The 25,035-nt window shown below is 45.7% G+C and overlaps 5 protein-coding genes across 12 annotated transcripts; 2 read left to right on the forward strand and 3 right to left on the reverse strand.

The window, feature by feature from the left end:
• Positions 1-6,075: 6,075 nt before the first annotated feature.
• On the reverse strand, positions 6,076-8,345 carry si:ch211-76l23.4 (uncharacterized). 2 transcript variants are annotated; one of them, XM_054760113.1, is made up of 4 exons: positions 8,164-8,345; positions 7,843-7,972; positions 7,051-7,180; positions 6,076-6,641 (listed from the first exon to the last, which is right to left on the reverse strand). In XM_054760113.1, exons 2-4 carry the CDS (start codon positions 7,967-7,969, stop codon positions 6,410-6,412), a joined length of 489 nt encoding a protein of 162 aa, XP_054616088.1. In that variant the 5' UTR covers positions 7,970-7,972; positions 8,164-8,345; the 3' UTR covers positions 6,076-6,409. The 2 variants fall into 2 exon arrangements, with proteins under 2 accessions (XP_054616088.1, XP_054616089.1); XM_054760114.1 differs by lacking the exon at positions 8,164-8,345 and having other exon boundaries at positions 7,779-7,910.
• A 382-nt stretch (positions 8,346-8,727) lies between these two features.
• ift70 (intraflagellar transport 70) lies at positions 8,728-16,170 on the forward strand. The gene is made up of 20 exons (XM_054760103.1): positions 8,728-8,895; positions 9,200-9,265; positions 9,358-9,567; positions 9,670-9,726; positions 9,807-9,942; positions 10,078-10,182; positions 10,261-10,389; positions 10,682-10,731; positions 11,055-11,207; positions 11,275-11,340; positions 11,466-11,519; positions 11,593-11,658; positions 12,300-12,376; positions 12,543-12,750; positions 14,009-14,080; positions 14,156-14,259; positions 14,335-14,413; positions 14,657-14,786; positions 14,914-15,029; positions 15,763-16,170. The coding sequence occupies exons 1-20, from the start codon at positions 8,848-8,850 to the stop codon at positions 16,027-16,029; spliced, it is 2,193 nt and encodes a 730-aa protein (XP_054616078.1). The 5' UTR covers positions 8,728-8,847; the 3' UTR covers positions 16,030-16,170.
• On the reverse strand, positions 15,579-18,736 carry c18h16orf89 (chromosome 18 C16orf89 homolog). Of its 2 annotated transcripts, XM_054760109.1 has the most exons (9): positions 18,593-18,736; positions 17,895-18,149; positions 17,281-17,433; positions 17,054-17,204; positions 16,864-16,981; positions 16,622-16,784; positions 16,444-16,548; positions 16,255-16,344; positions 15,579-16,090 (listed from the first exon to the last, which is right to left on the reverse strand). In XM_054760109.1, exons 2-9 carry the CDS (start codon positions 18,070-18,072, stop codon positions 15,987-15,989), a joined length of 1,062 nt encoding a protein of 353 aa, XP_054616084.1. In that variant the 5' UTR covers positions 18,073-18,149; positions 18,593-18,736; the 3' UTR covers positions 15,579-15,986. The 2 variants fall into 2 exon arrangements, with proteins under 2 accessions (XP_054616084.1, XP_054616083.1); XM_054760108.1 differs by lacking the exon at positions 18,593-18,736 and having other exon boundaries at positions 17,895-18,298.
• alg1 (ALG1 chitobiosyldiphosphodolichol beta-mannosyltransferase) lies at positions 18,300-21,720 on the forward strand. 4 transcript variants are annotated; one of them, XM_054760106.1, is made up of 13 exons: positions 18,370-18,845; positions 19,007-19,084; positions 19,124-19,260; positions 19,326-19,474; positions 19,547-19,636; positions 19,714-19,827; positions 20,129-20,247; positions 20,347-20,385; positions 20,460-20,519; positions 20,583-20,693; positions 21,138-21,252; positions 21,357-21,432; positions 21,498-21,720. In XM_054760106.1, exons 1-13 carry the CDS (start codon positions 18,563-18,565, stop codon positions 21,627-21,629), a joined length of 1,503 nt encoding a protein of 500 aa, XP_054616081.1. In that variant the 5' UTR covers positions 18,370-18,562; the 3' UTR covers positions 21,630-21,720. The 4 variants fall into 4 exon arrangements, with proteins under 4 accessions (XP_054616079.1, XP_054616081.1, XP_054616080.1 ...); XM_054760107.1 differs by having other exon boundaries at positions 18,382-18,845; positions 19,157-19,260; XM_054760104.1 differs by having other exon boundaries at positions 18,300-18,845; positions 20,129-20,385.
• eef2kmt (eukaryotic elongation factor 2 lysine methyltransferase) lies at positions 21,697-24,686 on the reverse strand. 3 transcript variants are annotated; one of them, XR_008566791.1, is made up of 8 exons: positions 24,553-24,686; positions 24,168-24,230; positions 24,015-24,095; positions 23,641-23,945; positions 23,318-23,565; positions 22,685-22,700; positions 21,945-22,094; positions 21,697-21,823 (listed from the first exon to the last, which is right to left on the reverse strand). XR_008566791.1 is itself a non-coding variant. In XM_054760111.1 (8 exons), exons 1-8 carry the CDS (start codon positions 24,658-24,660, stop codon positions 21,723-21,725), a joined length of 987 nt encoding a protein of 328 aa, XP_054616086.1. In that variant the 5' UTR covers positions 24,661-24,686; the 3' UTR covers positions 21,697-21,722. The 3 variants fall into 3 exon arrangements, 2 of the variants coding, with proteins under 2 accessions (XP_054616086.1, XP_054616085.1); XM_054760111.1 differs by lacking the exon at positions 22,685-22,700 and having other exon boundaries at positions 23,641-23,774; positions 23,844-23,945; XM_054760110.1 differs by lacking the exon at positions 22,685-22,700.
• Between the last annotated feature and the right edge of the window lie 349 nt (positions 24,687-25,035).

Raw genomic sequence — 25,035 nt, forward strand, 5'->3', positions numbered from 1 at the left:
TTCAGACACCGATCCAACCCTTCTTGCAGCGCCGACCACATGCTCACCGTGCTGTTCTCTCAGGTTCCAGAGGCCAAATGTTTTTCAGTCAGAGTGCCGAGCACGCGTACACGCCCGCGCGGCGTTTGGCCAAGGATTCCGAGGCATCTGGGACTTGGATTAGAGGCCATGACAGGGAGATGGAGGAAGGATTACACTGCCTGCCTCACTTTGTTTGCATGAGCGAGGAAGAAGAAGACAAACCCATTCAGGGAGGCCGAAGGTGCTGTCTGATCACAAAGCAACAAAAGACGAGAAACAGAAGCAGTCAAAGTGTATTAACTCAGAAAGGGAGACGTTTCTCGTGATCTCCTGATGAGCGAGGACAGCATGAAGATTCAAAGTGCAGCTCTCATGTTTGTGCCAGCATTTTTGTCTGAATTATTCAGTCCCGTATTGTTTTTCACGCTTCATTTGATTCATTACAGCTTGCGATTGTTATTAAATTGTTTAGCCAAGCAACACAAGCCTCGTCTCCCCATGGAGCTAATACTCCAACATTCCCTCCAGGATGTTTTTGCAGCAAATGATGAAAGAGGAGTGATTGCATGGGGCTCATGTCAACATGAAGCACTCGCCCGGAACATGTATGACATATACACAACACTGCAATCACGTCAAAGACCTCATTCATATTCACTTCTGTGTTCTTCATATTGTGGCATGAAATGACACAAGTGAAATGGCCTTTCCTTACTCAACTGCAGAAAGTACCAGGCATTTAATAGGCTTAAGGTGTCTGATAATGAAATTAAATGTAGCTGTCGTTTCAGCCCCTCGTCCACACTGCACACAGCAGCACTGTGTCTTTAAACCCCACCATTATCTTCAGCTTTACAGATGCCATGCCTGCTCTTGTGATGTGTGGTGATTGCACACGCAAAATGATCTCATGTTTTTAAAACTTATTTACGCGTTACAGCATGCATGGGCGATTTAAAAAACCAAAAAAACATTCATGTCTAACTACAGCCGTCCCTTGTTTATAGCGGTTAATTGGTTCCAGAACCGACCGCAATAGGTGAATGTCCGCGAAGTAGGATTCAATATTTTAAAAAAGGAATATTTTCATAGTTACAGCATGGAAAACCTGTTTGGCTTTCGAAATACGGGTTACATTATTAGAGCCCTATCGACATGAAATAACGCTCCAATAGTCATTACAGGGACATAACAGACGGCCGCCACTAGCATAGCCAGCTAGCGAGCTAACTCATAGCACTTTATTTATTTGTTTATTTATTTATTTATTTTGTTTATTTATTTATTTGTATTAATGTCTCCTCTGTTGTTGTTGCTTAATTTATTGGTACATGTGTTTCTGATGTTCTTATTCTTTTTCTTGTGTTTTCTTTCTTTTCTTGGGAGAATTGAACAGAATAAGAATTTCATTGCATAGTATAACTGCCTGTTTTACCATGCATATGACAATAAAACTCTTGAATCTTGAATATTGAAATAGTTAGCCTCTTCAATTTACAGGATTTATTCTAAACTTAGTGTTTCAAACGGAGAGGGGAAGAAGGACAAAAACTTCCCACTTCCACATGGAATGAGGGGAGAACCTTTGTTTCACTTGATGACGGCCATGGCATGTTGGCTGGGCAGTGTGAAAGGTAATGTAATCTAACGTCATGCCTCATAACATTACTGATGCCTGGCCACCACAATACTACATAAAACTTGTCTTTCAATGTTTTTTTGCTAATAATAGGCCATATTCAACCACAAAATGGCGAACATTTAGGATTTTTTTTTCTTAAACACGATATAGTGAGGGAGAACCTCTCACCCGCTACATGACACTGTTGTTTCCCTTAGCAGCTCCTTCAGCAGCAGGCTGTTACACCCACGGTGTAAGAAGGAGAGGTTCCGCAGGTCCTTCATACCGACCGCTGTCAGACTCTACAACACCTGCACCACCTGAACCATGTTGTAGTCAATATGCATTCTTTACACTGTACTCTTTACTTGCGTATCTTGCTTGCTGCTGTAACAAGTGAATTTCCCCGCTTTGGGATAAATAAAGTACAAATACAATACAATACGAGAACAAATGCATTATAATGTATGACCAGGTCAGGTGTGGAATGTGCGTATGAGGTTGTGTGTTACGATGTAACGACAAATCACAGGTTAAAAAAAAAAACAAAGTTAGCACCAAGTCTATCTGTGGTGGTCCAAATGTATTAGTGGCGAGCGGCCACAAGCAAATGAACATATGGGAAACACTGCAGTCATCGTCACCATTTGTGAACAGAGTGTTGATATGTTGGCTGTCATTGAAGTTCATATAATCTTGTTGCATGTGAGCATTTTTGGTCATTTGTTGTGATATCCACATTGAGTGGAAGAGAAATTCTTTGCGTGTATGTGCTGATGACATATAACAAATTAGCGTAGTGATGGCTGCAAGTGTTGTTGCAGTATAGTGAGAGGTTGTCAAGAGAGAGATATAGCCCTCTTAACAAAAGCAATCCTGCCGGCTTGTAAAGGTTTTTATTGCTTATTTCTCCCCGACCGTATTGCTCGGCTGTGGCGCATTCAAACAGCATTTCTTGCGCTCGGCTTCCGTGCTTGCAGCCGAGCACAGGTGTCGTTTTGCAAAGGTGTCTTCCCGTCGCACATCCCGCATGATGTCATCCTTCTGCTGAATGCTGCAGCTTCCATTTGAACGTCCCAACACGGAGCTGTCACCGTCCTTCTCCCCGGGAGAGTCCAAGTAGAAATATCCTGCTTTTCTTGCTGACTTGGTTATTCATGTGAAGCTAAAGGCCACCCCCTCACATCAACGCCCTCCTCCCTCGAGTGGACACTTTTCTGTGGAGTCAAACAGTCCGCACAAGTCTCTTTACTTTCTGAGCGTCTCACTGAAAGCAAGAAAATTGAAACTGCAAGGGAAAGTCGGCTGGGAAAAATGATGCAATCATCCCAGCGCAGCCTGATGCCTTTTACGCTCGCTCATACTACAAAATACATCAACACCACGCCGAGGTCACCTTCTGACTGCGCACACACTGCCTGCCTTCGCTACACAATCTAATAACACACATTCTAACTACTCCAGTGTTTCCCGTACATTCATTTGTTTGATGCTCCCTGTTTGTCCTTGCTCTTCAACACATTATAATGGGACTGTCTGTGCAACCGAGCTTCTTAACACACCTAATACGCACCTGCTCTGCGGAAATTCACTTATTGTGGTTGGCCCTTGAACCAATTAACTGCGATAAACGTGGGACAACTGTACATGCAAATGAATCATGGCCGATTTGTGCAAATTAGATGATGACATCAGCCACAGCCTACCATATTTCGACTGGAGGGTCGATCCTTTGACCTCTGTCTCAGGAGGTGCTGTAAGTTCCAAATCAATAGCAACGCGTGACGGAGACGTACGATGAAGGCCTGGAGGTCAACGTGAGACAAGGCCGTCGTTTTGTGTGAGGTCGCTGAGAAGAAGCATCTCTCAGCGGGGTGCCTCCTTGTGTGATGTTTAGTTCGGAGGTTCTGAGCGGCGGTGGCGTCAGCAGTGCAGCATGTCGCTGACACCACAAAGCATGAAATTTGTTATTGATCTGATGCCCCGCTGACACTGAAATGTGAGCAGCGCCGCCGTTTCGCGGGGCGGTCGAGGGAGGCGAGCCAATAATGGTGAGACGATGAATCACGGCGTGAAAGAAAGCCAGTTTTCCTCGGGTGCACCTGGTTAAAATCTGCCATTTGTCTGTGGAATTCTCTGCTTGGCTCAGCGGAACCCTCAGTGGAGCCTTTAGTCAGATAACACATCACAATGTTCATTTTTGAAACAAACCACTTCCTTCTTATTCATCTGTGAAGGGACTTTGTCACTTGCGTGTTCTTATTTTGCAGAACGTTTGGCTTTGTTGGTAAGTTCTTGTATGTTGAGGTTGTGAAGCAATTTTAATTAAATTTAACGCTGGTTTGATACAAGGAAGAACTGATTCACTTTTTCACGGTGAAAAGTCCATATGAAGCTGCACAAAAAAATGAAAGTAAAAATTGTGACCTCAGTTCACACAAACATGCAATCCTGTCCCACAGCAAGCCTCACCGGCCAGGGTAAGTTGGCTCCACTGACCCGGTTCACCCTGCTGATGTTTGATGCTTGTTGGCTATCATTCATCAGCTCACAGGAGGAGCAATCTCATAAATGAACAAACTTTTCTTTTGCCTTGTCTTTATTGCGAACATGAATGTACAGCAGAGCTCTGCTATTCGTGGGGGTTCCGTTCCTAGGTCAACTGCGAGTAAATGAGAGGTCCATAAAAATGTTTGCTTTTGACACTCTCACCAAGCTTGGGTTATGCTGCATCCATCCAGGCTCTACACGACATTGCGCAACTCTTATGTGCAGGCTATGGGGATCTCTGAAGGGACACAAGAGACGGCCGCCACTTTAAGCATAGCAAGTGTCCGAGCTAACTAGTTAGCCTCCAATGTATTTTTTCTAAACAGAGTTTGAAACGGAGTGGGAAAGGACAAAGTAAGAAGCCAAAAATGTACCACTTCCACACAGAATGAGAGGAGAACTTTTTTTCCCCCACTATGTCATGTTGGACTTTGCATCCATGGCTGGCTCTATATTGCCAGTTAAGGTAATATAATGCAAGGTAATGTCTCATCAATGTAACATTACTGATGCGTAGTGACCTGAATACTACATATGACTTTCATTTAAATATTTTTTTACTAAAAATAGGCCATAGTCAACCACGAACCTAACTGCTGCAACCTAACAGTGATCATTTATTCGTTAATGAATTTTTGAAAAACCTCAATAGAGTGAGGGAGTGATGTTTGAACCGCAAAGTGGTGAGGGACAACTCTACACACGAATATACATGCAAAACAATACTATTTTATACTCATTTATAACCCAAAAGGCATGCTGGGTAACTTCCGGTTGGGAAAGTGTGCTTATGTGGGCTTCCCAGCATGTCTTGCGGGTTGTAAATTAGAATTAAAAAAATGTTTGCATGTAATAAGTGTTCATTTTGATACCTGCATAGTCCGTATGGTGCAGTTACATTGTGTGTTCCTAGTGAGGTAGGCGTTTGGTTTGATGAACTCCTGTTGGTTTGTGTTGTCTCCAGATCATACTTGTGGCACTGACAAAAAGTTGTGAAGGGGTTTTGATGTGGATAGAATTTAGCCAGCATCTGTCAGTCGACTTGTCACAATTCTCCACCCATCTTCCTGCTGTGGTGTCAAAGCATATTGATTTTGTGTCCAGCCCATGATGATGCTTAAAGCAGGAGAGGTAAATGGTTGTATGTTTCTGTCAGCACCGTCCTGAGTTGCTGCCTTCACTCAGTTACCGCCTTTCCACTCTGCTAGTCAGGGAAATCACCTGACACCTTGGTTGGGTGGAACCTGTGCGCCGGCTGATGCGATATGTGAGCTTCTTCAGACCTCGTCCGCTCTGGACCACCGCATCTCCTGCAGGGAGTGAGAATTGAGAGCAAGTGCAGATTACACTCAGTTTGTTACTGTCAATGAGATTACCAATGTTTCCCTCCATGACTCTGATGTCATACCAACTGGGTCACCGCTCAGAAAAACCCAAATGCTTTCAGGTTGGGATGATGTTTTGGGACATTTTCTGAGAGGACTGTCCATTCTGTGCCAAGCGTGCCTGTATGGAGCTTGCTTTATGTGCTGGGCCTTCCCCAAAGTCTTCCCACAAAGTTGGAAACATACAATTGTCCGAAACGGCTGGCTAAGATGAAGAATTAAGGTTCAGGGACAACTAAGGACTCTCGTCATTCACTACGTTTCCATGGAGACAATATTGCGGTTAAGATTGAGCTGTGTTAGCATCTACAAACAATAAAAATATACCCTTTAAATGTTATTATATGTATATACGATTTTAATAACCGCAAAATGACCTTGATTCAGAATTGTCGATCTGAAAAAGGGTTTTATGTTTCCATTTACTATATTCTGTTAATGTTGTGTGCATGGAAACGTACTGACTGATCCGCTAAGAAACAACACCCAGCAGTCGATGCAAAAAGTGAGTTTATTGGTTAATTGGAGCGTGTGTGCGATGCAGCAGGAAACAAATGCAGAGCGGAAGCGAGCTCATCCAAACAATCCGACTTGGATGAGCTTCAGCATGTTCAGCTGAGCTCAAACAGCAAACTCGAACAAATCAAATCCCTCAAAGTGTGTCGACTTTTTGCTGTGATAAAACGTTTCCAGAGGAGATGAGCTGGAGGAGACTCCCTCCCTCCTTTTTACTCGATACCATCTCCTGACTTGTTTATTGGGATAAGACCCACGCTGATATTAGCAAAGATCTCTTTCTAAAAGCAGAGGACGCATGATATAGCACGTCAGCTTAGGAGGTGGTCGCGGTGGTGGTGGTCTTCTTCCTCACCACCCTCCTCCCTGCCTGTCTGGTCACTGGAGCTGAGGCCGGGGCTTGATTGGCTCCGGCGGTCCTGCTCGCCTTTACCTCATCCATGAAGGTCTCTATGGCGGTAAACTTCTCTGTCAGTTCTCCCAGGTGAGCCTTCAGGGCGTTGAACTCCTTGTAGAGATCGTCCAAAGCTTCGGATAGCGGCTGGATCCTGTAAACAAAGTCAAGAGCACGATATTCAAATGCTTCCAGATGTCTTCTTGTATGTTCAACAGTGCACAAAGAAACAAGAGCAAAAAGAAAATAAGCTGGAGCAGTGAGATGTTATTTTAACAACTGGACCATCAGAATGTCTCGCCCTCCGAGCTGTGGCAGGAAGCGGGAAACACCAGACTTCCCTTTGGAAAACTGTTTATTTCATAACTGCACATTTCTATTTTCTACTCCAAATTGCAGTTCCTGCTCCCTGGTGATGCACCCAGCGAGCTCCGGATTTATTTTCGGTCCCAAGGAAGGACCACATTCCTTTGGAGACCCTCTGGCTCGTGTTCTCGTGTTCTGTTTTTTGATGATTTGGCCGGGCTCTTCTGGTGTAAACAGTTGAAAGCATATGCTGGTACCTGGCATAGTCGGGCAGCAGAGACTGGTGATCATTCTGCAGGAGTCCTTTCATCTGGTTCAGGATGTCAAACCTCCAGTTGTCCAGGATTTGAGTCAGGTTGGCCACGCCCCTCATGTTGACCCTGTCGGCTGGAACGACACAGATCAACATTGAGAGCGGTGCAAAACGCACCCGTGACGTGTAACTTGTCTGGTGTACACATGCGTGCAATTGAGAGCGCTAGCCATTGAGCAAAAAGCCAGAGCTGTCAACTCAACTCACCCTGTGAACCTCAATCTCATCCGGGTCATGGCACCGGTGTAACCAGTCTGGTCCGCCACTGCACACACTCCACTCCACTCCACGACTCCACCGAATGAGAGTCGTGAGTGCTAGGTGCAACGGATGCCAGATGGTGCAGTTGTGCTAGAGTACGTTGGTAAACTTCCCTCCCTGACATCTTAAGAGTCGCGCGGGACATCGGGTTGACAGCGCTGGAATTTAGCTCGATGTGGGATCCGGGTGGAACGGACACGTAAGCATCGAGCTAAAAGCCCAAGCTACACTTGCTTCTGGTTCTATCATATTTTAGCATCATTGGGCTACATTAGCATGAGCATAGAGATCGAAGAATATGCCACCAAGCGTTTTTGTCACATTAAATGTGCCCCCCCGTGGCACCGGACCAACGCGTTGACTTCCACTCAAACTTGAATACACAGTACGTTACCAAAATTGACCTTTCACCTCTGCCTCTGACATCATTGAACTCTGACCCAGAGTAAACAGAGAGGGAAATCTGGGTGCTCACAGCCATCCCTGTAGTTCCACTCGTCCGTGTTTGCCGCCGCCGCCGTCTGGGTGCGTCGCCTCTGTGCCGTCACGGTTACCGTGGCAACAGCCAGCAACACCAGCACAACGCTCACTGTTCGGTCCATGATCTGGGAGAAACAGGAAGTCAGCCATCTTTCTGACCAATAAGGTTGCGTTCAAGTAAAAATCCTCCCAAGCACAGTCGACTATCAAACCAACCTGCTTTCATAAAAGTGAAACAAAAGTACACAAACTATCACAGCATGTAAAAAGACAAAAGTCAACAAAAAGATGAAACTCATGTTCTGTACTCCTGTACCTGCGCTCGTACTGTAGATGAAGACCTGTCTTCTGTTCTGTTCTCAGCACTTCTGACTCCAAGCAACTAAGCTCTCAGCAAATGAAAAGTCAGAACACACCCTGCTGCTGCAGACCTAATGTAAAAAACACACTGTGGTGAACTTCTCCACATCATTTTGGAGACCCGCCGGTGAGTCCAGTGTGGGTTGGGTTAGAGCGAGGCTCCAGCACCTTGTTTAGTTTAAATGCTTTTTTTGGATGTTCTTTTTCAAGTGACATCATTGGTGGATTTTGTGGTTAAACTAAGCCTACATTTAACACAAAACATGCTTTGTTTGTTGTTCTTTTATATAGTACAATTTCACTCTAAGGCCAAACTAAACTTAACTTAAGTCGTTACTTTGTTCCAAATTAAACCCTCCTGGTTTAATGGAAGGTGACAACAGTGCTGCACAGTGACTCAAACGGTAAAAAAAAAAAAATATATAGTTTGTGTATAAGGCAGCTCTACGTAGCAGTATCGTGAAAGACGGTTGGCTGGCGCACACGTCAGTCAAAGCTGGTACTTCCTGTCAAAGGTTGCTAGGTAACACAAGTCCGCTTGCTGCGAAGATAGCACAGCAGCTATCTGGAGTCGCCGGTATTTCGGGAATTGACTGAATTTTGGTTTGTTTAGATTAGTGAAATCTGCACGTTTGGAATCATGATGACGATAAAAGACGGAGAATACACGGCAACCATCTACAAACTGGTAAGAATATGAAGTCCTGTCGCGGGAGTCGGCTGGTTAGCTTAGCTTCCTAGCTAAGTATTCATAGGCAACGACTTAGTAGTTAAAACTACTTCAGAAATAATTTAAATGCATGAGCTTTTCTTGAGATACACTACAGAAATATCCACTAAATACATTAAATTTACAGTTTAAGACGTTTGTCGAGTTTGTTAGCTACTTCAAGTTACCTTCTTGTGATGATGCTCACGAAGCAATTGACAGGACCAGTATGTTTATGGCCCAAGGAGTAAATAAATTGCTGGTAATAAATTTTGTCTTGCAGATTAAGGACAGTCAGTATGTTGAGGCCATTCACATCTTAAACAGCCAACTTCAGAAACACACAAGGGTAAGTCACAGATTGGAAAGTCGCTAAATGCCACTGTTGTGACAAAATGTTATTTTGTTAATTCATGTTGTTTTTCCTTCCATGTCTTTCAGTCCAGAGCTGCACTCTCTCTGCTGGGCTTCTGCTACTATCACGTCCAAGACTTCAGCAGCGCCGCAGAGTGCTATGAGCAGCTCACCCAACTGCACCCGGAGGTGGAGGAGTACAAGGTGTACTACGCCCAGAGCCTGTACAAAGCGGGCGCGTACGCTGAGGCCACCAAGGCCTCCTTTGCACTGGACACGGCCACTAATCATATTAAGGTCCATTGGCTTCTTGTCTTACACATTTGTACAACAAATTTTACACTATTCCACACAGTAGAAACTTCTCAAAAGTATTCATTGCTTCTTCGTCCTCCGCAGATGATCAAGTTGCAGGCCTCCATCAAATATTTTGAGGAGAATTACTCCGCTGCCAAGGTAACATTGTTAGTTGACATGTTTTGTGTGTGTTTGTGTGTAGCAGTGTTCACATAATGAGCATCGTTCCATGTGTGCAGTCTCTGGTGGAGCAGCTACCCCAGGAGGACCCAGACTACGTCTACAACATGGGCTGCCTGCTCTACCAGGATGCCAAGTATGAGGACGCCTGCAAGAAATTCACATCAGCCATGCAGCTGCTGGGATACGTGCCTGGTAATCAAACACACACACACACACACACCGGGCTTGACATTTGCAGCCGCTGATTTTGCCGTTGTCCATCTACTTTGATCATTGTGTCACCTGATAAAGTCTTTATTATTGACTCCTTTCTTTATTTTCTGCCAGCACTGTCGTACAACATTGCGCTGTGTTACTACAGACTGAGCAACTACGCCCAGGCCCTCAAGTACATTGGTGAGATCATCGAGCGAGGCATCAGGGAACATCCAGGTAACAAGCTGATGTTTCTGGAGTTTCAGGCCTGCAAGGTAATGATGACCTTCAATGCATTTTCTTCCACTATGTCAGAGCTGAGCGTGGGTCTGACGACCGAGGGCATCGACGTGCGCAGTGTGGGCAATACGCTGGTGTTGCATCAGACTGCCCTCATCGAAGCCTTCAACCTCAAAGCTGCCATCGAATACCAGCTGAAGAACCGTAAGAGCTCCATTCACTCGCTCAGCCAAACAAAAGTCACACAGCGGCAAGAAAGCATTCTGGAAACATCACCACAGTCAATGCAGTCTACATGCTTTGATTGACAGATGGAAGACGTCTATCACACCCATAGATTGCTTTGCACATTCAGTAGCCTTTCACAGAGAAACCTTTCTTTAGGAAACAGCATTTTACACCTTTTAAACGTGCTGAATATTTTTAATTTACGCTTCAATTTTCAATATTTCCATGTAAATAAACGATGCATTGACTACCAAATGTTCATTTGCAGTGAAAGGAGCTCAGGAGGCTTTGACAGACATGCCGCCACGATCAGAGGAGGTAGCCACCATTGTCCCCTCAAGTCTTACTGTGTGTGCGCGTTAGTGTCTGCGCGTGCGTGTATGTGTCTGCTGTACACTGTCGTTTGTCCTGTTTGTTCTAGAGGTGCACCACCAGTGCCCTCTAGTGGCATGTATTACAGACTGTATGCTGCCACTGCAGGTTTTCTCTTTATTTATGTGATCATATACATACTTTATGTTCTGGATGAGTCACATGACAGACTTGACTGAGGTACTGATAGTCATGTACCATAACTTGGACAATATCACAAGAAGACATTCAAGTACATATATTGCTGTTGTGATGTTGGACACATGCAGGAGCTGGACACGGTGACCCTCCACAATCAGGCGCTGCTCAACATGGACTCCAAGCCGTCACAAGGTTTTGAGAAGTTGGCCTTCCTCCTACAGCAGCCGTCCTTCCCTCCCGTCACTTTTGGAAACCTGCTGCTGCTGTACTGCAAACATGAGGTGCGCTCAGAGTCAAGACATTGAAACGTTAGCGGACATCATCTCACTCGGTCGCTCCTCTTGGCAGTATTTTGATCTGGCAGCCGACGTCCTGGCAGAGAACGCCCACCTCACCTATAAATTGCTCTCTCCGGTAAGATCCACTGCTCTCATGGAACCCACGTGGTATACAGTATTTAGTTAACATAATACATTCTGCAGTGTGTGTTTGTCCTTACATTTCTTGTGACTTGTGATGGCTATTTTTGTTTTTTGTAGTACGAATATGAGTTTCTTGATGCCTTGTTGACCTGCCAGACTGCACCGGAGGAGGTACAGTAGCACCCTGCAGGTGCATATTGCTGACATTACACGAGTAAAAATCACGTGTGTGTATTTCTGACAGGCATTCAGGAAGTTTGATGACATGATTGGCAAAATGACCGAGAAGTTACGCAAGCTGGCCAAGCAGGTTGTCTGCATGCTTTTCATCCGCTTCCATTCTGTACTTTTACGAGCTTTTTGTCTTTATTATGCCTTATTGTACTTCCCACAGAACTGCAATCTATTTAACGTTGTCAAATAATCATCTAATTTGCATAATTGGACATGACGCATTAGCGAAAAGTGAATTAAAAAAACATGAAAATCAAAACGTAGATGTTTGGAACTGAAAATGAATTTTCTTCTCTTGCTTCCATTTTGACAGAGCACTCTGTGAGTGCTTTAAATGGGGGAGGGGTCCACAGCAGCACCCACTGCTTGTTGAGAAGAGCGATACGTGCTTTCATGTCAGAGTCGTCAAAAGTTTCACTAGATTTGTCGCTAGTTGATTTTTTAAAGGGTTTCTAGAGGGGTCATATTACTGGCGAAATATACGTAGCTACAAAGTGGCTAGGTTGGCAACACTGATCCCTCCTGCTACACTTTCTTCTTCTCTGACAGACCAGGTGCGTTACAATGTGTTTTATGAGCAGGGGCAAACGAGTAGTGCCTGCTACAAATAAATCAATGTGGGAAATTCTGTACTTTAATGTCTTGTATACTCTTATTTTGATATCTAAATATAAACAATATGACATTGTTTACATGAAGTTTGCTGAATGTTTTCAGCTGCAGGAGGCCAAGGCAGTTCGGGATGACGAAGGACAGAAGAAAGCCCTGCACGAGTATGACACAATGCAGGAGAAGTGAGAACGCACACGCACACACACACACATTGCATGAACTGTAATGAAAGTGTAGGGGAACATCATGCTCATCTCTTGCGGTAACATTTAAACACATAGATAAGAGGCGTACTTGCGAGAATGGCGTGCACCTCCGACCATCCTGCTTTTTTGCTTTTCTGCCAAGGTACATTGTGGTTCTGATGGCCCAGGCCAAGATTTACTGGAACCGGGAGAACTTCCAGATGGTGGAGAAGATTTTCCACAAGTCGATGGAGGTGTGCAACGAGGACGACACGTGGAAGCTGAATGTGGCCCACGTGCTCTTCATGCAGAACAAGTACAAGGAGGCCATCAGCTTCTACGAGCCCATTGTCAAGAAGCACTACAACAATGTGAGTGACACGTGGACAATGTGGCTGGAGCTAAATGCAGCGTGGGGTCAGCTGACAGTTTGCATTTGTGTACAGGTGGAACAGTGTAGCGTGCAGGAGTGTCCGTGCACGTGCAAACCTTCGGTAAAAGTAGACCCAGCAGCTGTGTGGTGTCTTTTTGTGCTTTTTTCTGTTTGCAGTGTTGCTTTTGTGTCTTCAAAAGAATCCTGCTGTCAGAACATTTCAAAAGCACAAGAAATTATTATTATGAGTAGGGATGCATGATAATTAATAAAAATAGCTCGCGAGATTGCCCGTACTATGCGGGTGAGCAAATCAAGTGCTCCTTTTTTCTCCTGCCTGTGATGTTAACGACCTGTTGGAACTTCTCCTGAGATCGCTTGTAAACAAACATTCACTGTTTCCGATACGTTACGTGTGCTATTTGTACCAAATGCTCTGCGATGAGAGGGGAAAAAAAACATAATAGCACACAAAAAACCTTATCAGCCACCTGAAACGCTACGCCGGGGGCATGTTGACCTGCGGTGTTTGAAAAGTGCAAAAGGTTTGCCAGAGACCTCCACGGCGTCACACCGGCTGCTCAGAACATGTGTCTGAATATAGAGCACTTTGCTGGGCCACAGCAGGTGGCTCCCTCCACTCTACATGTATACTCTGGTTCTCCTAATAGTAGTGATGTGATAGTAGTAATGTCATAATATTTGATTAGGACAAATCAACAGGCACAGTTGGTCAAATTAAAATTTTCTTTGAGTCCTTGTGTGTACAAACTACAGTGAAATCTAAATTTAAGAAGTAGATATAAAAAAGATATCTGTCATATCGGTCTCGAGAAGCTATTGGAAGCTATTGGTTTGAAAAAAAAAGATATTCTGCACCTGTAATTATGAGCATACCTGTCAACCCTCTCGTTTTCAACGGGAAATTACCCTTCCTACATTCTAAACAGCTCTTTTTACTGACCAGAGTTGGCTACTTTTTTTGTACCTGACTGAAAAGGTCTGTTTAGAATGTATGAATGTTAGACCAGATGAACCTCATTGGGAAATTACCCTATGTTACCCTTCTTTCACAGCAACCTCCCGTTTTTATTAGTTTCTAATTTTTTAAGTTGAATACATCCTGTCGCTGGTGTTGCCAGGTATGATCATGAGCATGTTTTCGCATCCTTTGGTGAGATTGAGAACTGTCTAAAATGTTTTGTGAATCCTGCAGCTGAAACTAAGGATCCATCAAACCGTGTGTGTTTATGTAGATCTTGAACGTGAGCGCGGTGGTCCTGGCGAACCTGTGTGTGTCCTACATCATGACCAGCCAGAATGAAGAGGTACTCAACATGCAGGACTGTTGGACTTGAATAAGACGTGTCTTCTATTGTCTTCACGTCCTCATGCTCCACCAGGCTGAGGAGCTGATGAGGAAGATCGAGAAGGAAGAGGAGCAGATCTCCTATGACGACCCAGACAAGAAAGTCTTCCACCTATGCATCGTCAACCTGGTGATCGGGTGAGTTTTAGCAGGCTGTCGATCCTGCGGGGGTAAAAAACATCTGAAATATTTATTTATATTCTTTGTCTTCAGCACTTTGTACTGCGCTAAGGGCCACTATGATTTTGGCATCTCTCGTGTCATCAAGAGCCTGGAGCCTTACAACAAGAAGGTTGCCACTATTTTTTTTATCCCTACTTTATGATACAATTGTATCTGTTTTCTCTGTGTGCTGTGTACTACGTATGGTGTTGCTGCTATTGGAACCTTAACTTTTCTGAAGGCACCCGCCCAGGGGATCAATAAGGTTCCATCTAATCTAATCTATAATTTAATTAGTTCCAGGAGCAGTAGGCCACACCCCTTTCACGGCCAGCCAGTTATTAAGATGCCTAATCGTTGTTGTTGTGTGCAGCTGGGGACAGACACGTGGTTCTATGCCAAGCGGTGTTTCCTGTCTCTGCTGGAGAACATGTCCAAACACATCATCACGCTGAAGGGTGTGGTGGTGCAGGAGTGCATTCAGTTCCTGGAGAACTGTGAAGGTGAGTCTCTCACTGGTCTTCTCTGTCCATCAACAAGCTAATTAGTGTGACTGACGAATGAATGCAGATTGGATTGCCAAAATCCAGATGTTTGCAGTTCTTCACTGTGTCTTTCTCTCCGAGTCAGAGTACGGGAGGGAGGTGCCCGCCATCATCGAGCAGCCTCTGGAGGAGTCTTGTGTTCAAATGGGCAAGAACACGGTCACCTATGAAGCCCGACTCCTCAAGGCCCTCTTCCACAAGGTCACCAGCTGGAACGAATGACATCACTGAGGTCCACTGCGAGGATTTAAACGCCAGAGATTGTTTTAGTGGCTGACTTACGTTTACACTCTCTCAAACACCAGTGTTTCCCATACATGAATTTACTTGTGGTGGACTGTTACTTGTTTGCCCTTGCTCACAAAACACATTATAAAGGGACTGTCTGTGAAGCTTATTGTTACAACTTTGTACAGTATGTGGCATTATAGCACATTATAACACATCTGTTCATCAATATAGTGAGATATTAGACATACAGGATGTGTATGTTATATTTAAAATCAGCACACACTCACATGGAGCCCAGGAAACAAATGTTTTTTTTAACTTATCACCCGTGTGTCTTATAAGGGTCTACCTCTGCATGCAATGAAACCAACACCCGTGAGTCAATAAGGTTTGAAAAAAAATTTGATATCATGTGGCATACCAAAAAGCTGTTTTACTACTGCCCCCCCCCCCCCCAAAAAAAAAAATCCACCACAGATACATAGCAGCCCTGTGGGAAACACCGCGCACACACATACAGTATATACACGTCCATGTGTTTATTTTGGATGTGGCGTTTTTACATACATTCATGGTCATGCTTGACATAAAGCCTACCAAACTCTTCACATACTTCTGTGCATTATACTTTAAATATAAAACGGGCAGCTTATATTGGTACTTTCAGGTTATTTTGTATCACTTTGTGTTTGTTTGTTAGCAGGATGACACAAAAATGATGACTTCTCTATTGGGCTTTGTGGAGGACTCCAAGAAGAGCCAGTTAAAGGACCTAAACGGGAATTGTATCTATGAAGACGTACGATTCAGTCCTCTGTCTGCACTCTACTGCGTAACGGGAAGGAAGTTTCCATTTTGGGCCAGAGAGAGCAGTGTTGGACTCATGCCCACCATGACTGTGAGGGCCCAGAGAAGGGGCGGTGGGGATCACGAGAGGGGCCTCTTGGTTATGTCCTGCTCTGCCAAGTAGTAGTTTAAATATCCTCCCAGGGCGCCGACAGCCACAGCCGTCATGTGACTGGAGCAGCCATCTGAAGGAAAAACATTACAAATATTTTTCAAAATAAAACTTTATTCCAGCACAAAAGCAGTTTTGTGTGATTTAAAAAAAAAAGAGGCAAAAATGTTGACTTTGTCCAGTAATGACTGTTCTCTTTGTGGCAGTGACAAACAATCCATAAGTGTCAAAACCCACCAGAAAGTATCTTCTCCCTCCTCTTCACACGGCGGTGAGGCTGCAGCTGCTCCAGCAGCTCGTCACCGATCATCTGCGAGATGATGCTCCCTGAGGACAACATCCACACAAAGCTTGAGCTGAAATCCTACACCACAACAAGGAATGTTGTGAGTCATGGACATTTCCGGCCTGCAGATGATGACTCACTATCGCGCCCAAAGCAGCCCAGCTCGTCGTCCTGCAGGCGGAGGATGTGCTGCAGCCAGTCAGCTTTGTAGAAGTCGGAGAAGCCGGCCAGTCCACAGATGAGGACTGTGAACATGCAGGAACTCAGAGAGCAGCAGCAATATTTGATGACTAATGATGGACCAATGAGCACACTCACTGTTCTCAATGAAGATGTCAGCCGTTTGCTCAGTCAGACCATCCCTGATGATGTCCTGGTTGGTCTTCATCATGTTGGAGCAGAAGATCTTCTGGTAGCTGCGTTCCGTCATGTTGGTCCGGGATGCTCGCATGTCGCCCTTTAGCAGGTTGGAGCAGCCTTTCTGGGAGCAACACACCAAACACACGTTAGCCCCTAAGGGACAACAAAAAGGGTTCCTCTCATGCTCTTCATGGACTCACCATCTTCCCAATCATGAAGTAGAGCAGCTGGTGGGACAGGGAGTAGTGAGGGCAGCCGAAACGAGTCATGGTGTCCCGACAGGGTTTGGTGACAATGCAGGGTGTCCCCTTCAGTTTCCTGCTCACACAAACAACAGGTCACTTTGTCTCCATCATGCATGGGAGACCCACCCCTTCCTTCGACTTGTACCAGGTGCCGAGCAGCAGTGTCAGGCACTTGTCGCTAAGCTGCTCATCGTAACACTCGCTGGTGGTGGCTGAGGGGTACACCAAGCTGGGGTCTGTGGCACTCCACTTTTGAGGAACCTGCCAGAACCTCCATGTGAGGAGGGGTTCAAACTCTGCGAGAAGAAGTGTGTTTACATTCTTTGTCCCCCTTATCTTAACTCTTTTGAGCGTTCTGCTCAGGAGTTTCACCTTGGTAATATTTTGGGTCGTTCTGCTCCAGGGCAGCGATGGCATTGTCAAAACTTCGGTCCAGACGTTTGACCAAATCCACGGAGGCCGTCCTCTGAGCCCAGCTGACTGGGTCAGAGTGAGGCCACGTCCTAACTGCCTCCTTCAGTTCAGCTGGAAGACAGTGACACACACACACACACTGGAGCCAGGGTCAGAGGGCAAAAATACAAAGACCTGGGGTGTCCAAGATTTTTCCAGCAAGGGCCATATACAGAAATATTGAAGGATTGTTTTCTGCTACTACTACACAGGAAACTAAATAGCTAGTCCATGAGAGTCTCAGCCCTCTGTTTTTGGCAATACAATGCAAAATCACAATTCTTTGACATATTTGAAGGTTTTTTTAAAGAAGTAACACAATAATTACTGTCCCTGGTAACTACTTACATTTATGAAGGGGCAATTCTGTTACTAATGAAATTACTTTTTTGGGAAAGCAACTAGTAACTTTAACAAATTACTTTTTGAAAGCAATAAAGTCTTTAATGATCAATACAATGCTTGTTTTCCAGTTAGTGCGGTGACATTGCAGCCTACAGGAGGACACTGCGCCACAACGAGCCCTCACCCACCCTGCAGCATGAGGAAGCCCACCACGCCGTCCAGGTTGATGTGCTCATGCTGGCGCTCCAGGAACGTCGCGCCCTTGGAGAGGCTGCCCAGCACGTCATCGATCACCTCCGCCAGCGAGCAGCCCGCGGCGGATAACAGCGCCAGTACGGCGGCCAGCTGGAGCCTCGACGTCCGCATGTTGAGAGCGGAGAGCTCCGGTGACGCTTGAACGTGATGGGCTCTTCAGGAAGGGAGGGGGCTGGAATGAGAAGCAGCTGTCAAGAAGAACAAAAATACCTTTATTCACCTGGTGAAATCAACGACATAAAATAAACATTAGTATACGATGTCAAATCCACATCAATTTAATGCTGTACAACTAATCATATGCCTTAAACTCGCATTCCCTTTAAGTTCCACCAGAGGGCGGCAAATAACGTCAGCTAGCGCGATGAAAGAAAATGACTGTACTTTATTGTACTTTAGTGTACTTTATTTATTCAACTACGGTAAACAGTGTTGGTACCAGGTTTAAGTATCAAGTTAGTAGACTTTAAGTTGTTTAACTGTTTTGCGGGGTTGAATACAAATGTTGGGTTTGGAAGTTGACAGGAAACCTACGCGGTCCCTTTAAAACCTCAGCCCCTCCCTCTTCCGTGTTACACGTCATCGCCAATCCCAAACAAACATGGCGACGCCCGTCCACCGCATTGCTTACCCTGTTGCTTTAGCGCTCATTCCGTTGGTGCTGGCGGTATTTTATGGCGCAGCTTGTGATGTTTGGTGGCCGCTGGTGTCAGTGACGGTCGTCGGCCTTCCAGTTGTGCTCTGGCTCCGGCGGACGGACGAAGGAATCGAGCGGCGGGTGTGCGTGCTGGTGCTGGGGGACATCGGTCGCAGTCCTCGCATGCAGTATCACTCGTTGTCCCTCAGCCAACATGGATATGACGTGACTGTTGTCGGCTTTTTAGGTAACTTAGTTAATTTTGTTAAGATTTTATCGAGGTTATTCTCCATTGTGCGGGTATAAAACGGCTTGCAGAGAGTTACTGAGTCAGTTGCCTCAAAAGTCAAAAGTTTGGACACACTTTATGTTACAAGATAATCAAGTCAGGTGGTCATTTTTTTGCAGACAGCAAACCTCATGGAGATGTGCTGAGAGACGACAGAATTCACATCGTCCCAGTGGCGGAGGTGAAGGGCATCAGAGGTAACTGGCTGTAAGCTTTTATTGATAGTTGTTGTGTAGTGTTGAAATGGTGTCCTTGCTCCTTCCTTCCAGGGGGACCAAAGATCCTGACGTACGTCACCAAAGTCATAGTCCAGTTTGTGCAGCTTTTCGTCGTGCTGCTCCTGCTGAAGCCGCAGGCGCACATTCTAATGCAGGTTGGCGGCACTCAAGCTAATCACAGGTCAGGTCGGTGAGGCGAACCTCTCACTTTGTTTCCCAGAATCCTCCCGGTTTGCCCGGCATAGCGGCGGCCTGGCTAGTGTGCGTGCTGCGAGGCAGTCGCTTCATCATCGACTGGCACAACTACGGCTACACCGTCATGGCCCTCAGTCTCGGCCACACGCACCCACTGGTTCGCGTAGCAAAGTGGTCAGTCATCTACATCAGTCATTACAGTCCTGTTATTAGTGAACAAGTGATATTATTTTTTTCTTCCTGCAGGTACGAACACGTCTTTGGGCCGCTGGCGACTCACAACCTGTGTGTGACCAACGCCATGAAGGACGACCTGTACCAGAACTGGGGCATCAAGTAGGGATTAGTTTGCACTAGTAATTCACTTTTGTGCGCTGCATCATAGCTACATACTTGCCATTTGACCACCGCAGGGCGACCACTCTCTACGACAGACCAGCCGCCATTTTTCAAGAGACGCCGCTGAAGACGCAGCACAAGCTTTTTCAGAGGCTTTCACACACACATCCTGTCTTCCGGCACAGCAGGTGGGTGATGCTTTGTCTGTTTGATACTAGCCTGACGACCAGGCTAGTCTCTGTGAATAAGACGTGTTTTCTGCGGGGGGGGGGGGGGGAGGAATTAAAAACAAACCCTCAAATTTGAGGTGTTGCGAGTGCTGCATTGAGACACCACTGGCGGTGCTTCGGAGGGAGGCTCCATACGAGGTAGGACTTGGGGAACCGGGCCTCTACAGTGCCTCAGACGAGCTGGAGAAAACACAGGAAAACACCCTGCTGTGATACAAGACTTGTTTATACTTATACTTGGAGCCTTTGTGTCCTGCAGTGAGGATGATGACGAGGCGGTGGAGGCGACAGTCTTCTCCGTGCGGGACCCTGCCAAGGACACTGTGACCTTGAGGCCGGGCCGTCCCGCCCTGCTGGTGAGCAGCACCAGCTGGACAGGTGAGGTCTTTGTATGCACATTAGTGCGTGTTGACACTCCCACTCTCCACCAAGGAAGATTGGGATGTTTATTTCCATCACGTTGGTTTCCTTCCCCAGAAGATGAAGACTTCTCCATCCTCCTGCAGGCTCTGCAAGGTAAGGCAACTCTTCTTCTTCTGAACCACTTAAGTCATCCTCTCTCAGCCATCTTCTACTTTTCTCCCGCACAGAATATGAAGCTTTGATTCAAAGAGGAGCGTCTTTGCCGGCGCTCGTCTGCGTCATCACTGGTAAACATGCTGACTGATGTTCCATCCTGGTCTGATGGTGACTTCTCCTTCTTCTCCCTGAAGGCAAAGGTCCTCAGAAGGAACACTACATGAAGATGATTGACTCTCTGAGTTTGAGGCACGTGAAGATATGCACACCCTGGCTGGAGGCAGAAGACTACCCTGTGCTGTTAGGTGAGATGACCCGGGGAGCGGGCTGGGGCGGAGCAGTGCGTGCTTCCATGTCAGTTTCTGCTAGAAAGCCCACGACATTCACATTTCATTGATAGTTTTTCAGCAATCGTTAAGATTTCGCACTTTGTTAGGCGGCCTTTGAACGCACCACGGTTATGTGCTGAGACCCGGAAGTGATATCTTTTACATAACTTTCTCAGACGCTGCCACAGCTTAATAAATCCACCAAATAAAAGAAAAACAGTGTTGAACTTGAACACACACGTATACCTTTTTTACCTCTGTAAACCATTTTAATCCCAGGACACATCTCACGCATTTGATAGCCTCTCCGTTTTAGTCTCTTCACCATATTTGTGGCATGAAACACCCGATGACAATTTAACCCTTTTAACCAGCAAAACTAGCATCTTTTTTTTTTTTTTTTTTTTCCCCTTCCTGCAGGTTCGGCTGACTTGGGTGTTTGTCTCCACAAGTCATCCAGCGGCCTGGACCTGCCCATGAAGGTGGTGGACATGTTCGGCTGCTGCCTGCCCGTCTGCGCCATCCACTTCAGTTGGTGAGCAGACCTTCCGCTTTGACATGAACGTGACGCCATTGTGGTCAAAGTCCTTCATGGTTCATTGCAAAAACAAAGCAAAAAGTTGTCTTCTGTCCTGCCAGCTTACATGAGCTGGTGAAGCACGAAGAGAACGGGCTGATCTTCAGAGACTGTCAGCAGCTGGCCGAGCAGCTGAGAGTGAGTTTTTAAAACAAACAAGACTTAATTTCATTTGTGGACAAGGACCTCACGTTTGTTTCCAGTCTCTTCTCTTAGGGTTTCCCAACAGGGAAGGCAAACTCGCGGTCTTCAGGAGAAACCTTCGTGCCAGCAGAGGGCAGCGCTGGGATGACAACTGGGACCAGAACGTCCTTCCGCTGATGTCATCTTCTTGACCAGACTGATTCTTAGCTCTTAATCATGTTGAATTGTTACTGAACATTCAAAGTTTCTATAGGAACATTTGTAAATAAAATACATTTTTATTGTCACACGTACAATTTAATCAGCTCTACTTCTGACACTCGCTTGTACTGAAACACGTGACTAACAGCTCCACTGATCACACGATGGCTGATCCCTGCGTCACCTGCCAATCAAACACAGAAAGATCAAAGACAAGTTCAGACCCAGCCTCCTGTACACTACTGACCAATCACTATTGATGCATGGAAAAGCTCAGCATCACTGACACGAGTCAAAGTTCTTACCAAGCTGCTTCGTGAAGCCATCGTACGTCTGCCGATTCCTCACCGTGGAGCAGATGAAGACCTCAGGAAGGACACGCCCACACTTCCTCCTCAGGATTCTGGACAGAAGCTGGACCAGAACCGCTACAACGTCTGGATCGTACGCCACGTCTTCAACACAGAGGAATGCAGTCAACTCAGCATCTCTGATCTATGATATCCTAGGGCATCTGACCTGCAGCCTCCATCCTAGAACCTCTTATCTACATTACTCTAGAACACCTGACCAACATTCCAGGACATCTGATAGACACTCAACTTCCCACAATGCGGTTCTTAAAGGGCCAGGCTCAGCCTGTAACTGTTCATACACTGTGATAAAAACACAGCACTAAAAAAAATAGAATATAGACATCATTAGGCCTATTTTGGAGGGGGCTGAAGCAAAAAAAATGCTGAGAAATTTAACATAAAATAGGCAGAATCTGAGTTTAAAATAAATACTCATATACACTAAGTCCCCAACTAACGAACACAATTGGTTCCAGACGACCGTTCTTATGTCGAATTGTTCTTAAGTAGGGGAAAAGGTAATATTACCAATGATATAGGTACTACATGTACGTGTATACATATACAGTATATGTGCATGTATGTAAATATGAGTGTGAATGCAGTAGTAATATTAAACAAGGATAATTAATGAAAAAAAAACAATAATAAAAGTGATATAATAATACGTAATGATAAATTTGATTTACCTTTGAAGAGGAGTGGCTGAGCATACGTCGTTGTGGTGGAGTTGGAGGAGGAGTTATTGGAAAAAAAGGACAAATTGTCGTAAGTTGGGGACCTAGTGTACCATATATCAGTCAGCTTGGTTGTGCAGTCCATTCCACTTGTTCACATAGAGAAGTCCAACATCACTCAAAATCCAAGCCACGTTTTTCCTGCAACCTTGCTTGCAGTGGGGGGCCTGCAGCGTGTGTGAAGCAGTGTGTGAGCACCTTTGAAGCACACAGAGCCGACTAGAACCAGAGGACAACCATCCCCGGAGCTGGGCGAGACACCAAACTGCACAAGGGGAGCTTGGTAACTGGAGTCCACATCCCACCGGGTCCAGAGCCTCACCCGCCACCAGAAAGGCGACCCGCACAGTCTGGTGAAGGCAGACCACCAACGAGCATGCAAACGTCGGGCCAGCACCATCCCTCCACCATAAAAACAAGACCACCTTAGCAAAACAAACCTAGGAGGACCCCGTCACAAGACACTGGCACCCCATCTCACCCTGTCACCCCCCCCCAAGTGAGACCCCTACATTCCCGTATTCTCCAACATCCCAGATTGTCTCACATGACATTCTCTCATTTGCATATTGCACAACATCTGACCTGCAGCGATAACCACGTCGGCACCGATGGCATCCAAGCGTTCCTCCGTCACGTCCGACCAGTCCAGCTTTTCCACGCTGACCTCAGGCGGCGTCTCCTCTTGGAGGAGTCCGTTGAGCCGCACGTTGTCCTCAAGTCTCTGCAGGACGCTGCTGTGACCGTCGCTGAAGACGTACTTGGACGGGCCGCAGGAACGACACACGGTGACGCCCGTGAAGCCAACACCACTGCCCAGCTCCAGAACCTTTCTGCACGGGTAAAGAAAGGTTTGCTGAAGGTTTTGATTTCTCTGTTAGGTGCACTAACTGTGAACGTGCTGGTACCTGCCAGCAAATGTCTGTGGGTGGTCCAATGCCCACTCGGCCAGGTAGTGGGCGGCCTCCCAGGTCACGAGCCCCGTCGTCCCCTCTGAGATCAATGCCAGGTTCTCCAACAAGCTGACGGTGCCGCCACATGGCTGCAGGACAAACTCAACATGGGCGCTCTCTATGATGTCGCCAAGTATGTGTGTGTGTGTGTGTGGTACCAGTAAGAAAGTTCTGTATCCTTCCGCTGCTTCCTGGGCCGACACCACCTCAGCAAGAGAGTCATAGAGCTCGTCCAGAGGCTCGCAGTCGGCAGCCTCCACCTGCAGCCGTAAACAAAAAGTTACCATCATGGGACGCTCTCAGCGAGGACAAGATGACAGACCACTCACCCGCCTGATCAGCTCGACCAGAAACAACTTCCTGTATCGCACTGATGGCGGGAACTTCTTGCACAGCGCGTGAAGACAAGTCTGACAAAAACATGATGACCAATCAATCAATCAATTCTGTTTCTATGAGTCTTTATAATGCTTCATATTTACCTGTTTGAGGACATCTAAAATTAATTGTGATGATTTGCTGCTTTCCAGGTCGTTTTCTAAAAACTGTAAAGGCAGAAATTACCATTTGGTGAGGAAGCTCATTATGAAATACACAAGTATTTATCCTATGGAACTCCATACTCCTGATGCTGTGAATTAAACTCCCGTGTCAAACGTCCAGAACGACTAATACAGCATACAAATGCATATATTTCCTTGAATACTAACCTGCAACTTAATTATGGCTCAGCCGTATCAATTATAAAGAACCGAATTATTTCAGATATAATAACAATTACGCTTGCTCACCGTCTTAAATGAACTAAATATTTAAAAGACATTTTATGAACGGAGTTTGGTACGATTTATCTCGCTCAATACTCACTGTCCAGGGAAATGACGCAAGACGACTCGTAGAGAAAAAACACGACTGAAATTCGTCTAAAAAATCTGCTCTATTTTCTTTGCTCGAGTCTTTTCTGTTGGACTTCATAGTTCACGTGTTTTCGCCCTTGGCCTTCGTGAAAGTATCGCGAGAGTTCCGCGCTAGGCATTGTGGGTAGTGCAGTTTTATTATGTGTCTTCTTCTTTTCAACAATATTATAGCGCCTTTTTTCTTGCAGTGTCACCGCAGAAAGAGATAAGTCCTTTCAGTTGGGTGACTCCTTTTTTACTGACAAGGGAAACAACGGCAGGCACACTCAACATTTGCTGTGAGTAACATTATTCTTATTATTCTTATTCTTCAGTATAATGATGACTATTTGTGTGGCTATTATTATTGTAGTTGTTGTATCATTGTACAGTTGCTTATCTTGAAGTATTTATTTTGCATTTACTCTACCCTAATTATGGACTATTGAATGGA

This window comes from Dunckerocampus dactyliophorus, chromosome 18 (assembly GCF_027744805.1).
Source record: "Dunckerocampus dactyliophorus isolate RoL2022-P2 chromosome 18, RoL_Ddac_1.1, whole genome shotgun sequence".
NCBI lineage: Eukaryota > Metazoa > Chordata > Actinopteri > Syngnathiformes > Syngnathidae > Dunckerocampus > Dunckerocampus dactyliophorus.

Coding starts and splice junctions, on each gene's coding strand:
- c18h16orf89 (XM_054760109.1), bottom strand. CDS start 18,072: ATGCGGACGTCGAGGCTCCAGCTGGCCGCCGTACTGGCGCTGTTATCC. Junction 17,205..17,280: donor CGACCCAAAATATTACCAAG/GTGAAACTCCTG, acceptor TTCTTCTCGCAG/AGTTTGAACCCCTCCTCACA. Junction 16,982..17,053: donor ACACTGCTGCTCGGCACCTG/GTACAAGTCGAA, acceptor TTGTGTGAGCAG/GAAACTGAAGGGGACACCCT.
- ift70 (XM_054760103.1), top strand. CDS start 8,848: ATGATGACGATAAAAGACGGAGAATACACGGCAACCATCTACAAACTG. Junction 10,732..11,054: donor TGCCGCCACGATCAGAGGAG/GTAGCCACCATT, acceptor GGACACATGCAG/GAGCTGGACACGGTGACCCT. Junction 14,260..14,334: donor ATCGTCAACCTGGTGATCGG/GTGAGTTTTAGC, acceptor CTTTGTCTTCAG/CACTTTGTACTGCGCTAAGG.
- alg1 (XM_054760104.1), top strand. CDS start 18,563: ATGGCGACGCCCGTCCACCGCATTGCTTACCCTGTTGCTTTAGCGCTC. Junction 20,386..20,459: donor CCTCCTGCAGGCTCTGCAAG/GTAAGGCAACTC, acceptor TCTCCCGCACAG/AATATGAAGCTTTGATTCAA. Junction 21,253..21,356: donor TGCGCCATCCACTTCAGTTG/GTGAGCAGACCT, acceptor CTGTCCTGCCAG/CTTACATGAGCTGGTGAAGC.
- eef2kmt (XM_054760110.1), bottom strand. CDS start 24,660: ATGAAGTCCAACAGAAAAGACTCGAGCAAAGAAAATAGAGCAGATTTT. Junction 24,231..24,552: donor TTGCGTCATTTCCCTGGACA/GTGAGTATTGAG, acceptor CTGCCTTTACAG/TTTTTAGAAAACGACCTGGA. Junction 23,566..23,640: donor CCACAGACATTTGCTGGCAG/GTACCAGCACGT, acceptor TTACCCGTGCAG/AAAGGTTCTGGAGCTGGGCA.
- si:ch211-76l23.4 (XM_054760113.1), bottom strand. CDS start 7,969: ATGGACCGAACAGTGAGCGTTGTGCTGGTGTTGCTGGCTGTTGCCACG. Junction 7,181..7,842: donor GTGGAACTACAGGGATGGCT/GTGAGCACCCAG, acceptor GTGTCGTTCCAG/CCGACAGGGTCAACATGAGG. Junction 6,642..7,050: donor CTGCTGCCCGACTATGCCAG/GTACCAGCATAT, acceptor CTTTGTTTACAG/GATCCAGCCGCTATCCGAAG.